This window comes from Eublepharis macularius, chromosome 6 (assembly GCF_028583425.1).
Source record: "Eublepharis macularius isolate TG4126 chromosome 6, MPM_Emac_v1.0, whole genome shotgun sequence".
NCBI lineage: Eukaryota > Metazoa > Chordata > Lepidosauria > Squamata > Eublepharidae > Eublepharis > Eublepharis macularius.
The window spans coordinates 101,003,626-101,018,920 of record NC_072795.1 but is presented as its reverse complement, the minus strand read 5'-3'; the positions used below and the strand labels follow the sequence as shown (position 1 = coordinate 101,018,920).

Sequence of the window (15,295 nt, the reverse complement as noted above, 5' to 3'; positions counted from 1 at the left end):
AAGTGTTTCCAGAGGAGGCGAATTTGTGTTAACACCATAAAGAATGTAAGAATCATTTGAGGCTTAGGTGGGGAGGCTATTCCAAAACCTGGATGCCATCACAGGAAAAGTGTTGCCTAACAACTTCTGAAGACATGGACTTCCAGAGCAGGGCAAAGCATAAACATACTTTAACAATTTTGATGGCATTTATTCCAGTTATGTTTTCCGGGAGCATCAAAACACACAGTGCATCTCATGAAGAGGAAGTCATATTTCATACCTAGAATATTGATTCATATTAGTAGCTGCAGTGGTTCTTTTTGCTGCTCCCCTTTCTAAGATCTGATAGACTTCATCTTTGTTGTGTACAGTTATTTCTTCCAAACCCTTGATTATTACACCTCTCTGTGAAAACACAATGCTAGGTTAGATAGGATACTCAGAATTCAACCAACTTATGGAGAAACCAGTTCAGATGTTTACCTTGTTACGTGGGTCATCAAACATCTGCAGCTTTTCACCAACATCAGGAGATGGATTCAACAGATCAAAGAGCTCCTCATTGTAGATTTCCAACAAAGATACTTTTAGAGAAAATTCTGTACCACTTTCTGCAAGCTTTTCAAATATTTGGTGCAGTGTACGGGGAATTATACCAGCTAGTGGATCCTATAATTACAGCACAGAAACATAATATACTAGCATTATTTTTTGTGCAGGTATTTAAAGACTGCTTAATAACTTCAGTTAGCAAGCACACTGAGGTTGTGTATTATACTACAGGGGAGAAATCAGCTTAGAAAACTTCTTCAGGTATGCGTTTTTCATTTAGAACCTTTCCTTCTTAACTTTCTCTAAAAGATAATTTCCTTCACAGCCAAGAACATGTTAGATAATTTTATTTTCAGTACACCAGGAGAGAATTGGATGAATTGGCTTTGATGGGAGGGCATCTCTGAAACAAGGAACTTGAAATTAAGACACCCCTCCACACACACACACAGAAAAACCCAATGGGAATATTTTCTGGTTATGGAGAGAAGAGGGAATGCTGCCAGCAATGCAGGTGCAAAAGCAGTACACACAGCCTATTTTAGTTGCTTTTAAGAGAGCCATCTCCTCATAATCCATAGTATAATAACAAAGCATTCATGATCAGCAGCTATCTAGGCCATTGAAGAAATCCAAAAAAAGGCTCAACTGAAAAAAAAAGCCACTAGGTGTTTTGAACAACGTAGGTTTGCATATTGACTGCATTATTTGCAAATTTACAACATCTATGATGAGAACACGTTTAAAGCTACATATTTTCATTAAAACTCACAGCATTCCCTTATAATACAGCTCTTCTAGACAGATTAGTGCCCCACTCAATGTGGTGAACAAAGTCAGTGTTTTAAAGATGTAGTTGCTTTGGTCTGCAATGATACCGCAGAATCTGAGTTCAGTAGCACTTTAGAAACGAACAAGATTTTCAGTGTATAAGCTTTTGAAGAAAGAGAGCTTTGACTCTCAAAAGCTTATACGCTGAAAATCTTGTTCAGGGAATTGGACTCAAAAGTCAATGTTATTATCCCCACAAATATAGCTGGGAAGCTGAGGCTGAGAGGAGTGGCTTGTCAGATCTGTGGCTAAATAATAGTTGTATCCAGACTACCTTCTGCAATCAGACAAGAGTCCGTTGTTTTCAAAAGATTTACTGAAAAATGCAACCATTATAGTCCACGGGCCCAGATGCAATATCTGGGTTGGTACACGTGTATTGTTACGAATGAAAGGCAAAGAATACAGTACAAAGTATTAAGACTCAGTAGGCCCAGCCTCCCCCCATAGTTCTCAAAACAATCCCTTTGAAGCTGAGAAAGTGAAAGTTTCCCAGGACTGGAAAAGCTGTAGTCAAAACATTCCTCTGGAGAGAGATAGCTGCTAGGGAACATCTTGGCACCTGTGAAAGAAGCACTTAGAACACTAAAAGAATTAAAATGGAGTCTCTTTGGTTACAATATATAGGGAAGCATTCTGAACCTGACATGGCTTACCCAAGGCCACCACCTCATAACAGCTCATAGCAGTAGTGGAAGTCAAAGCAGCAGACTGCTGAGAGCAGCAGCAAGCAAGAGGTAAGTGCCAGCAACACGAAGCGGAAGCAAGCCTTGTGCAAGGTGCAAGTCCAGTAGTGCCTTAAAAGTCAACAAGAGCTGAGAGCAGCAGTGAGTGAAAGGACAGTTCATGGGATTCGAACCAGCAGAGTGCTAATTCATAGATCAGCTACCTAACCACTGTGCTACAGTAGCTAATGCTGGAGCTTAAAAAACCATTGGTTGTTGTGGAAGCACACAAAATATATATTTACCTCTTCCCAAGTGTACTCTTCATCAGAGGATCTTTCCCCTTCCATAGTGAAGGTCTTTCCTGTACCAGTTTGACCATATCTGTATAAATGAATTTGGCTTGTTAGCATCAGGAACTCTTTTTAAAGTTGGAAGAAAATTTAATATGATACTTACGCAAACACAGTGCAGTTATAGCCCATAAGAACTTCATCCAAAATAGGACACATAACACTCCGGTACACATCAATTTGTTTAGCTTGAGCTCCAAACACCTGTTGTAATAGAAAAGTTTAGCATTACACCTCAAAATGAAGTTGAGCCTCAGAGTCAAGCTACAAGTGACACAGTTCATGTGAAGTGCACTTGATTGGCACAGCAAGTTTAGATTGGAAGTGTAGTCGGAGACTCCCTCCTTCCTGTAATAGCTGCAGTGGCGAAGCTTCAGCCACCCTTTATATGCTTGGTGCCTGTGGTGTGGCCTAGCTGAGGGGGGGGGGGCAGCTGCGGCAGCACAGCAGCACCTTCTGGATAGGCAGCGGCGAGGGAGAAACAGCGGAGGGCGGCGTGTGCCCCCTCCTCTCGCAGCCTGCTGGAGCGGTGCAGAGCTGGAGCACAGTTGCTGGGCACCTCATGACACGGGAGCAGAGCACAGCATTGTGCCTGCCCAACTCCATCCTTGCCCCGCCGCAGGTGTGTCTGTCTACTTGCGCGTGCGGGAGCCCCAGCTCCTGCAAACGAGGAGGGAAGGCAGGCAGGCAGGCAGGCAGCAGCCCCGCCACCAACGCAGCCTGGCCACTAGCCAGGCTTCCGTGCCATGGGTCAGCCTCCTCGCAGAGCCCCTCCAGCACCCGGGAGCAGGCGGGGGAGAGGAGAGGAGTCGAGCGGCTGGAGCTTCTCTGCTTCCACTATGGGAAGGAGTCTCCAACTACACTTCCCAAGTAAACTTGTGCAGACACACCACGTGAACTGCGTCACTTGTAGCTTGACTCTCAGCTACTTGCCATACCACCGCCTCTGAGCCAGTATTAGCTACTACTAACGATCTTCTAAATGGTCCTCCTATTGATATTCATCACCTAGTTCTTTTGTTTGCGTTCTTCTACCTTCAATTTTTTTTCAACTTTCCTTTATGGTACTTGATTATCACTATTGGTATTTAGTCTGAGATGGAATTTGGGCTGCATACCCAAGCAACCCAGCTCCAAGAAGATCCAGTGCCATTACAGTACTGCTCCTGCCTCCCAGTACTGGAAAACTATTATTTGGGAAAGGGGAGAAATTTTTAAAGTACTTCCAAAGGGGGAGATGGTGGTGGATACTATTGCATAGAAAGAAATTTGCCATATTAACAGACTAACACAGCTTACACTAATTTTTTATCGGCAATTGCCAAATTAAAATTTCCTAAAGTAATACACTTCTATGAGGATGCTAGGAAATCCATTTTCTATGAACAAAGTTCAAGTCCAACAAGAATTTCTAAGATATAAACTTACAAGAATCAAGCTGAATTTGTTATGCTCTATAAAGTTATCACTTAAATAGCCAAGGCTGATTAGATTCCAACCAGCTTGTGAATCCTCCTCAAGGTCAGAATAAAAGGCTAGTAACTTTGGGGGACAGATGCTAATTTTTGTACTAATCTTCAAAGGTGTTATGGTATTCCACATTACTAACATTACCATGTCAAATGTATATGTCTTTCTTGCCGTCTTATCAGTCATCCCTCCAGTGCGAACCAGAACTTCTTTCCTTGCATGTTCAAACTCCACTACAGAATATGAATTAGCTTTGCGCTCAGATATACTGAAGGGCCTTAAAAGATAGCAAAAGATGGAAAGTTTCAGAAAAACATACATTACATAATCCAGGAGACATCAAAGCAAGTTTTCCTTCCTCTTAAGGGAAAACATGGATAAAGATCTTGATGCTTACTAACATGTCTGTGGTTCACCAGTACATACTAAAATTTAAGTGGTAAGACACACAGAGGATCTACTCATAAAGAAAAACTAGCTAATGTTAAGTGATCCCGAAGATGCATTTTGTGCTCAGGGACAAGGTAGCATCTTACCATATTTAAGTTAATCACTGTGTGCAAGAATCCCAGCAACATTCAAGCACTAGATAGTCCACTTTTGTCTATAGCCCCAAAGGCTATATTAACTTTCTCTATTGGTTTCCACTTAAACAGCAATCATTTGACCTTCAAGACTGGCAGTATGAGATGCCGGTGTAGTGTAGGGATGAGGGTACCAGAGAATAAAATGGAGTAGTGGGGGAACAATGGACATCACCCGGAGTTCCTTAGAAGTATCTCAAAATAAAAACGTATTCAACAAACAGTATCCAGAACTCCCAACCTCGGTGTCTGAAGCTCGGTCTGACTCACTTTCGAGCAGAGGTGCACAGGACCGAGATGCCTGCATGCGATTCCCAGAAGTCTCTCCTCCTCAGGACCCTCAGAAAGAACTTACCTGCATCTCACCACCACCTGGATGTTCTTGCCCTTCTCCTCCTTCTTGACAGCGCTACCGCCCAACAGACTCATTATCAAATCCGGAAAGAACCAGGGGTAGCTCCGAGGGGAAGCAGCGTTCCTGAGTTCTCCTAACTGCCGCTCCACACACCGCAGGGAGTGTCGCTACGAGCCCGTTGAGGAAGCCCTCGACGGTCAGCCTCGGTTAATCTCAGCAGACAGGGGAGGCCACTCGCGACTGAGGAAAGGCCCGCGCCTAGTTAATCGCTGTATTTAAAAAAATAAAAAGGAAGGGGGGGGGGGGGGACTAAACTAAAACGAGCCGAGTTTTCAGCCGCTTGCCTCGGATCTCGACAACTTCGAACGGCGCGCTCTGCTTCATCTCAGCCAATCAGCGCAATCGCGCAAGGCAACATGGGATCCGTTTTCTTAGTTCAAACGTCAGGCGTTACGTCATATTTCAGAGACCAAGACCCAATAACTCGTCGTCCGTTAGAATTATTTTGCAGTCTGGAGTGCAAGGCATGCTGGGAGTTGTAGTTTTTTTCCTTGCCCGGTTCTTCGGACCTCTCAATAGGCCAGTTAGAGAAAGGAGAGCGAAAAGATTGTCCGATTTGTCCTCAAGCGACGCAACCTGCGACATGCTGCGGCTATGCTGGAGCCCCGAAGCTGGTGGGTGTACCTTTGTGTATGTGGACAGGATTATTTAATTTTATTATCAACTAGAAGTGGTTGTTTCCTTGACGACGTCACCAGTTTCCTACGCCGTTGCCATGCGAACGCTCCCAGACGTCCCTTATCGTGGTCTCTTTACTATGTACCAGGGAAAATAGTCTTTCAAACAAAAACCATGTACGCGGTTTTAAAAAGACCAGACAAAATTCTGGAAACAACCATTTGCCTATTGAATGGTCTTGAAAAAGCAACCCCTGTTGGCATATGAAAAGGTACTTCTTGAGCATGTGTGTATACCTTTGAAATGAAAGGTGAACTCGGTTATTTCAAATGTTGATTTCTAATTACTAGGTTCACAGCCATGGGGGAGTCTATGAAGGACAAGATATTTTAGGGATGTATTCCAGTTATTTATAGTCCACCCTTCTTACCGAAACTCATAGTGGATTACACGGTGTTACTGCAACACTAATATTCACACCATGATTCATCTCTAGATCTTGGGCTGTTGAGAGTAAGATCCTTTTAATTATTATGTGAAGATGATCCAAATCCACCCTATTAGTCACATGCACTGTATAGTTACATCTACAGCCACAGATTGTATTGTAAACATTCCATATCCTGGATTTTAGTGCAGTGGCACCTTACAGACCAACAAGATTTTCAGAGTGCAAGCTTTTGAGAGTCAGAGCTCCAGACATGAGTAAAAATGGAGATCTCTGAGCCTTTATATCCTAGCCAAAGGTGTGTGGGGAGGGCATCAGGATGTAAGGTACAATACAGCTTGATTAGGACTGAAATTAGCATCTGTAGCGAGATAATCCTACATTTCTGTTCAGCCACGGAGGGGGATGTCCATTGTTCTGAATTTGTGAATAAACTCAATTTCAGAAATCTCACGTCGTAATTTCTCCTCTATGTTTCTCTGTTTGAGGACAGGCACTTTTAGGTCAACAAGGGAAATGTCTTGGAATATTAAGGTATTATCCCATTGGTTTTTGACTGCTATGATTTCTAATGTCAGATTTATGTCCATTTATTCCTTTGTATAGGGACTGACCTGTTTGCCCAATGTAGAGAGTAGAGGGGCATTGCTGACATTTAATAACATGTATAACTTTGGAAGATGAGGAAGCGAATGAATCTGAGATGGTGCTATCAGAATAAATATGGGGACAGAGTTGGCATTTTGGTTTATTGCAGGCTCTGGTCCCACAGTCTGTGTTAGTGTTGGGAAATACATTATTATGAGTGAGAAGTCATTTCTCAGATTCTCAGTCCAAAGTATATTTAGGACAGAAACAACTAAAATGCCACTGGACTAAAATCCTGTACTATTGCAGACCCAACAGGGTTACCCACCTAACTATCCCATATCCTGGACTTTCTAGAACTGCCATGGGTTTAAGCTGTAATGGTGTGGAAGGGCTGTACCTTGGATCTGTTTGTGCTCTAGCAGACCAGGAGGCACTATATCTGGTTTTTATAATGCAGGTTTATGGCATGTATGCAAGCTCAGATTTGGGTGTGTGTGCGCACATTTATATGGATCAAGCAATCCAGGATGAGTGAAACAAACAGCTCTGCCCTAAGTTGTTGGGCAACAACATTATTTCATCTGCCATTAAGCGATTGCTAGAGGCTCTTCTACCCCTGTTCTTGTTCAGCCTTCACCCACCAGCACTTGTGCACCTATCTGCACATTGCAGAGTTGAACACAAATGTAAATTGTCATTAGCTGTTTCTTCTGTACCCCCAAGAACATTAAGAGGTATTTACTGCCAACAGAGCCAGCGCTCTGTTTTGTCTGTTTGATCCCCATGGGTGCCAGGCGCAGTCCTGAGGCAGTCCTGAGGCTTGCAGGCAGCATTTGGTGGAGCCAACCAGCAGTCGGAGTAGGTAGCAGAACAGGGAGCAGAAACCGAGCCATAGGTCAAATGTAGGATGTTAGCAGACAGATAGCGGCAATGATAGCAGGCAACTTACTCCAGCAGTCTACTGAGCTCAACAGAAGCTAGCAATAGTTGAAATTTTAAAAGAACTTTGAGATGTATGGCTTCACCAGTGTATACCTTCATTTCTTTTGTCCCTCTGCAGCCTTTGGTTATGCAGGCTCTACAGGCTTTTGAAACAAGCACAAAACCTGCAAAACTATTTGGTAAAAGTGAGATTAGTAGACATAAGCACTGGACTAAGTTTAAAACCTTCTTCAACTCTCTGGGAGAAAAATCTGTTTCCAGATGGAATTTTTTAATTTAAGGGCAGACCCTAGTGGCGGGTCCAAGTTCTATGGAGAATATACAGCCTTTAAAGTCATGCTGGCACCTGAAGCCTTGCACTTTTAACTATATTTGGTAACAAGGTTCTAGCTGGGTTTGTAGATGCCTCACACAATTATTTACAGGATGTAAAAACACAAGTAAGTGGACTCCTCAGAAGTTGTCAACAGCTCATTCAGATGGACCACATTAGAGTTCAGGACAGGAACCGAGTCTAAAGCAGGTCTTCTACATGGAGTTCGGGTCCTCTTTTCAGATAGAGCTAACATTTTGCTTTGATGATGTGTGAGTTTCTGATCATGGCTCCTCTGAGTCAGTGTCTGAGTTGAAATCAATGGGCTTAGACTGGAGTAACTCTGCTTAAGATTGCACTGAAAGTTGGGGATAAGGGCACCTAGCATATAAACTAGTCAAAGAACTCCAACTTAATTCACACCCTGATGCAAAAATCACTGATGTCACTTAAATATTTTCCTAGTACATTCAATATAGGATTTAATGAAAGAAGGGTGTGTATTTAAATGGCATGACCTAATGTATGATTCACATTCTTACAATTTAATTTTCATCAGATCATGTAACGTGAGGAACTGAGTCATCCCTTATACCTGAACAGATACGAAAAACAGGAGGCAACATTTGTATACCATATATGATCCAGCATGAACCTAGTATTTGCAATCAAACAATACACATTTTGACATGGTGAACAGCTAAGGCCCCAGTTACAAATGCAGAGGAATGAAGGCATAGAATGGGCACACTAATAAACATAGTTCAGACTGCAAATGGTGGATTTCAACTTTGAATGTTCCTTCATATAAAACATTGCATGTAAATGGAAAACTATTACAGCAGGAAGGGGGGACTTCTACCCCATATTTCTGCCTGCTGTGCTGCTTTCCTATTTCAACATGGGAAAGCATTTTATAATATGATGTATCTGCAGTCTGACATGGTTCAGTCCATTGTAACTATCTCACTACTACCTCATTCCTCTGCATCCATGAAATCAGCCACACAGCAATTCCTGTTCACCACTCTGTGATCCAGGATTTCCTTAGAAGAAAAGGGTCTCAATCTCTGCCAGGCTGGGCCTTTTTCAGTGAGATCAATAAAACAAGATGTGTAACCAGGCAAGGCAGAATCAGATGTCAAAGAAGCAACTAAGGTTCCCAGAAAGCAGCCCAGGAGGTGTGGAGAAAAGCCAGATAGGATTGGTTGATGAAGGATCTAGGGAAAGGCTTGCACAGCCAGTCAACTAAGCCACTACATAACCATAATCTTTAGCGTTGAGCAACCAGAGATTTCTGCATTTTATTTGGGGAGAAATAGCATGGACTTAGTTTGCAAGCGGGTCCCAAATGAATTAGAAACTGGTCCCGCTTCATTTAATTATGAGGACAACTGACATACATCAATCAGCTTTGTTGCATCAAGTCTAACAACAAAGGGATGTTTATATATGGACAAGAAAATCCATTAATCAATAATAGTAGGCAAGATTGAAGAAGGCAAAAAACTGAAACAGCTGCTATATTCCTATGAGAAAATCAGAGGATTCACTGAACCTGAATAGTTCAACTCCAGCACATCATCTGGAAAGCCTGCAGATTAAATCCACCCATGGCTGATGATTTTGACACTAATGTTGTAATCTTCTGCACAATTTCTTTGGAGTATATTCTACTGAAGTCAATGAAATTTACTTTTGAACACACACAAGGTGCAGGTTGTGCAACTGCATTACTTTTGCTTGTTAGTAACTCAAATGCAACCCTGCTGAAACCGAATACCCAGTGACACTTGCTCTTCAGTATGCTACAAGATATTGAACCATTTGTGGACAATTGCTGGGGGGGGGAGGTGGAATTTACTTATTAAAATAACCTTACAAGAATGTATTATTGCCATACACAAAAACTGGAAGTTACACAGACCTTCATTGAGTGGGAATAATTATGTAAAAATGGCCTTATGTATATGAAAGTTATCAATATGAAAGAAAATGTATTCATGACTATGTGCTGCGACAAAATGAAATACTATCTCAACAGGTTGTATAAACTGGAGATATAATAAGAATAAAGTTTATAGCCAAATAAAACTTGAATTATGATGAAAAATAAATCAGTGATAGACCACATAGTTTGCCTGCAGAAGGTCCCAGTTTTGGTCCTTGACATTTACACTGAAAAGGACCTCCAACAGATGCAAGAGACTTCTCAAGAACCTGCCAGTTGTAGTAGGGGACAGTCATGGATTAGATGGATCATCAGGCAGGGAGAAATTACATTACATGGGAACAAGACATCATACCAAAAATAACTGTGTGCAGTCTTTATTTGAATTGGATCCAGCAGTACGATATAAGGATCATTCAAAACCAACAATACCATTTTAATCTATTGATCATATCTTAGTTATTAATAGCAACCACATGGAGGAAAGACTCCTGTGTTTCAGAAGTCAGTCCAAGCATGGAACAGGTGTCATGCACATTACGCCTTCATAAGTGCAAGAGCCTGCTGTTCATCGGTGAAGTTCCCCCAACCCCTCACTCTTGCGTCTAATTAGGGCAGTGATGGATCCTCCCATACTTTTCTCCAGTTGGAAAAGGGAATGGTTGGTATTCACGTGCTCTCTCCTTCCTAATACCTATCATCTATTGGTAGAAGGAAGATTGGGCCATTGATGTTTTTCAGACACATTGCCTTACACTTTCTCTTTGCTAGAGTTCTCACCACTGCTATTCAGTAGACACTGTATCATGAGTTTTTGGCAGGTTTCTAATAACCAGAATATCCTAAGCAATTTGCAACAAGATTAGAGAAGTAACTTTTTCAGAAACTGTGAAGCCACAATTTTACTGTATTAACTAAAAAGGCACAATTTATAACTCGGCATATAAAATTGTATTACATGTTTATGAAACGTAAAAGAATAAATGCCTTAGTTTTCCATAAGCAAAACTGCTAAAATACCCAATGCTAGAAAGCTACAAGCTGCCACACCCCATGTTACCTTAGGACATGAATCTTAGTTTCAATTGTCTGAGAGAGAGGAAAACAGTTAACACGTAAACAAGTTAACAAGTAAAAAAAAAGTTTTGGACAGAAACAGTATAATACATATTTGAATATTGAGTTAAACTTTGTATCACTGAAAACACATCAGTAGTGTATACCATATTATGGCGTAGTGAGAGCCAGCATAGTGTAGTGATTAGTGTCAGACTATGATCTGGGAGAAAAGCTTACTAGGTAACCTTGGGCTAGTCATAAACCATCAGCATAGCCTACCTTGCAGTTGTGAGGATAAAATGGAGAAGGGGAGAATGTTGTAAGCTACTTTAGGTCCCTATTGGGAGAAAAGGGGGGTATAAATGAAGTGAATAAAATACATAAATGTGGCCAAACATAGGTCACATTTAAGCATAAACACCCTACCATTGTTCATTCCCCAGCCCTCAAGTTTTAGGGGGGAAGGGAATAGAAACACACAAAAAAAGAAAAGAAGGTATGAGAAAACATTTGTTTAACATCGATGATATACCAAGAGATATCACCAGGTAGTGTCCAAAAACATATAGGCTTGTTTTAGGGTGCCCAGCTGTTAAAATACAATCAATATTTTGGGATGGATTGTACAAGGAAGAATCAGGAATCGCAAATAGAAAAAAACAGGAACCCACAGGAACTAACTATAATTTCAAGAGAGTTCTAAAAATGCAGAACAGATAGCTTGGAAGTTCAAATTGCTTTTAATTTATATGAAGCATCTGCTTATTATTTGCAAGACAGTCATGGCTGAGATCATTTAGATTTCCAAGGCAGGAAAGTCATCTGGTATGTGACTAGCATTCTTCCTATCCAGTCCTTTTGTTTTTCAGATAACTGCCATACATGGGACATGCATGGTGGTGGTAGAGAGTGCCCTCAAGTCATAGCTGACTTATGGTGACCCCTGGTGGGGTTTTCATGGCAAGAGTCTAACAGAAGTGGTTTGCCATTGCCTGCCTCTGCAATCCTGGTCTTCGTTGGAGGTCTCCCATCCAATTACTAACTAAGACCAACGCTGCTTAGCTTCTGAGACCTGACAAGATCAAACTCACCTGAGCTATCCAGGTCAGGGTGGGACATACATAGGGAGCTGCTATACCATAGGTTGGGCTGCAAAACAGCACTCTGGTGGTTTGAATCCCACTACTGCCATGAGCTCAGTAGGTGGCCCTGGGTAAGTCAGCCCCAGCTGTATTGTGGGGGATGATAATAACAATGGCTTTGTTCACTGCTCTAAGTGGGGCACTGATCTGTCTAGAAGAGTGGTAAATAAGTGCAGTCATTGTTATTAAGTTACCAGTACTAGAAAGACTTGTTGTTTTTAAAATATATTCTGTCTGAAAGATAGATTGATAATGTTACCATAAGAATTTTACTTTTTCAGTCCCCATGTGTGTCTGCTAAAACAAGTCCTGATCTCTGCTAAAACAAGATCAGGAGCTGATTGTAATACAGATCATGAGTTGCTAATATGAAAAAATAGAATACAGTGGAAGAGAAACACTAAAAGAATCATAGTGCCAAAATACAATCTAAATAATAATCCTGAAGATTTTAAAGACCAGGTAAGGAACAGATTTGCAATACTAAGTTTACTTGATCATGAATCAGAAGAACTATGGGCTGAAACCAGAGATATTATCAAGGAAAAATATACAAAGACTATTCCTGTAGCCAAAAGAAAGGAGAAGCCTAAATGGATGACTGAGGAAACTTTTAAAATTGCTAAAGATAGATGAGAAGCAAAAAGCAACAGAAATAGGGTCAAAATTCTAAATGCAGCTTTTCAGCAATGTGCATGCAGAGACAATGAAAGTGCAAAGAAATAGAAGAAAACAACAAAAAAGGAAGAACATGAGATCTGTTCCAAAAGATCTGAGAAATCAAAGGGAAATTCAAGCCGTGGCTTGGGATGCTGAAAGATCATCATGGAAATACAGTATCTGATCAGAACAAAATAAAGGAAAGATGGAAACAGTACACCAAAGAACTATGTATACAAAAGAGATGAAAGGATGACAGATACTTTCGATGAAGAATCTTTTGATGAAAGCAGAAATCCTAGAAAGTGAAGTAAAAGCTGCACTCAAAGCAATTGGGAGAAACAGAGCACCTGAAGTAGATGGAATACCAAGAGAGCTACTTCAAGCTATAGAAATGGAGTCCATCAGAATCTGAATGAGAATCTGTCAACAAACATGGAAAACAACATAATGACCCATGGACTGTAAACATTTCAGTCTACATTCCAATTCCCCAAAAATGGGATGCCAAAGCGTGCAGTAACTATTGGATTAGCACGTTAATTTCCCATGCAAGCAAAATGATGCTCAAAATTCTACAGCAAAGACTCTTACCATATATGGAACAAGAAATTCCAGATGTTCAAGCTGGAGTCAGAAAAGGAAGAAGCACCAGAGATCACATTGCAAATTTATGATGGCTAAAACCACACAAAGCAACAGGAAGTAGTTATATCAATAACTAAAGCCCCTTAGTCAGGGGCCTCCTCTACGCAGGAATATCCCATCTTCCTTCAGCCTCACCAGCAGTAACCGAAGACCAGTTCTTTCTTTAATTGCATAACAGACATAACTTTTAACTGCATAACCAGACAACAGGTCCTCCCTTTAATTACATCAGTCATTTCAACACACATACTCCTGGGCTTTATTTTATTCATTTAATTAATTAATTAATTAATTCAATTTATATTCCGCCCTCTCCACATCAGCAGACTCAGGGCGGATTACAATCGGTAATTTAAAATACTTAATAACTTTAAAACCAAAAAAACACATAAATATTTAAAACACACAGCAGGAGACTTCTCCAATAACCACCACCCAACCATCTCCAAAGTATTTAACAGGCTGGGTGGGTAGGGGGGTATATTTTCCTTTAGTCGGCCAGTGGGGAGGCCCAACCAGCGTCAACCATATGCCTGGCGGAACAGCTCCGTCTTTACAGCCACCTTAAGATAAAGAGGCCTACCTGCCAGACATCTTTCTTGTTACTTACCTCAGGGCCCTGCTTTAAGCACTATCTCTTGCTATTTTACTCTTACCTCAGGTTTAGATCCTGAGGCAGCTACACCTTCAATAACCCTGTTTAACAAGCCTGCAATTCTCCCTTTCCCCTGGCCAGGAATACACCCTACCTCACTGCTAGGAAGACACAAGCCTTACTGACTACTTACGTTATCTTGCTTGTGTCAGCAAACCAGTTGTTTCTCTCTTTTTCCAACTTCTGCTTCCTGGCTTTACTCCCAAGCAGGCCTTTACTCCAGAGTAGCCTTTTACTACTGAGTAGGCTAATGGTTGCTAGTGCTCTTTCTTCTCTACATCTGAGCTGCTGGTTTTCTTAGAACTACTCCATATCAACAAAGGAAGCTTAATAATTTTTATATGGTATACACTTTAATATAAACAAATCATTAAAGCATAAGAACTAGGAGCAGCACTGATTAAAAAATAAAAATCAGCTCCCATTTATACTTACATTTCGATGCTGCAATTAAGGTGCTTGTTTTAGCATCGCTAAGAGCATACTGTGACACAAGAGAAAATAGCATGGAAACAAAAACATTAGCAGGTCTAGATTTGAACATTACCCCTATATACAATAAAATATGGAAGTAAAGTACATATCTAAAAAGGATGTGGAAATACAAAAATATATTCTGCTGACAGAATTTTCTGGAAGATCCTGATAGATTCCCAAGTGCCCCAAAGCACAACCCCGTTAAGGTTAACGATCCACGGATTCTGAGACCTAATCCAATTGTTTTCTATAACCAGGAAACTTCAGTAAAGATGAAGATATGCAAAGCTGCTAGTAATTAGTTTCTGGTTCCAACGCTAGGTGCTGTTTTGTCACCTTTAAATCTCTAAGCTACACTATCACACAATCTTCTGAGTCCACTGAGTTCAATAGAAGAGTCCAAGCTGCAGACTCCTTCCCTTTTCTTGTTGATGAATAGGACGTTTTCACTGACCTTTCCTATTTTTCTTGAGATATCTGGATCAAACAACACATTATATATAGTAATGCATCTGGTTTTCTGCATTCTTTTCTGCAAAGCCGTATGGCTCCCACTATATGAAGAAAAGTGGCTGAGGGAAGGGATTTTGAATGGACAAATGAATAGCAATGGCATGGTGTAGTTAAAACTATGACCTGAAAAACCTGCTTCCTCTCTCTTTTTTTATTCTCTAATATCTAGCCTGATGAAGAGCTCTTAGAAACTCGAAAGCTTGCACGCTGTTATGAGTCATTGGGTTGATCCTATATATTACGTGGATGGTGTTCTTAGCTAAAAAGGTCTAAACAGATTCACCCCTTATATGTGAAAGAACCCACAACTACTTGGCACTTATTAAAAAATTAGGAAGAACAATCATAATCACTATACATAATATATAGTATTTTACATACTGTTTTAATTTTGGGTTGTTGTGGGTTTTCTGGGCTGTATTGCCG

At 40.9% G+C, this 15,295-nt stretch overlaps 2 protein-coding genes across 4 annotated transcripts in view; one reads left to right on the top strand and one right to left on the bottom strand.

Moving 5' to 3' along the window:
• Positions 1–13,353, bottom strand: part of KIF11 (kinesin family member 11) — a 43,546-nt gene extending 30,193 nt beyond the window's left edge. Inside the window, exons 1-7 of one of the 3 annotated variants that reach the window (XM_054982784.1) lie at positions 13,171–13,353; positions 11,054–11,111; positions 3,998–4,130; positions 2,490–2,587; positions 2,336–2,414; positions 466–651; positions 263–387 (exon numbers count right to left, since the gene is read on the bottom strand). In XM_054982784.1, coding sequence (XP_054838759.1) covers positions 263–387; positions 466–651; positions 2,336–2,414; positions 2,490–2,587; positions 3,998–4,039 — 530 coding nt within the window. In that variant the 5' untranslated portion in view covers positions 4,040–4,130; positions 11,054–11,111; positions 13,171–13,353. Of the gene's footprint in view, positions 1–262; positions 388–465; positions 652–2,335; positions 2,415–2,489; positions 2,588–3,997; positions 4,131–4,792; positions 5,062–11,053; positions 11,112–13,170 lie in introns of those variants that run through there. The other 2 variants (XM_054982783.1, XM_054982782.1) reach the window with 2 other exon arrangements.
• The window catches only part of IDE (insulin degrading enzyme), a 105,806-nt gene continuing 95,620 nt past the window's right edge, over positions 5,110–15,295 (top strand). The window contains exon 1 of the mRNA XM_054982787.1: positions 5,110–5,466. The gene's annotated coding sequence lies outside the window, so the exon portion shown is untranslated. The remainder of the gene's footprint in view (positions 5,467–15,295) is intronic.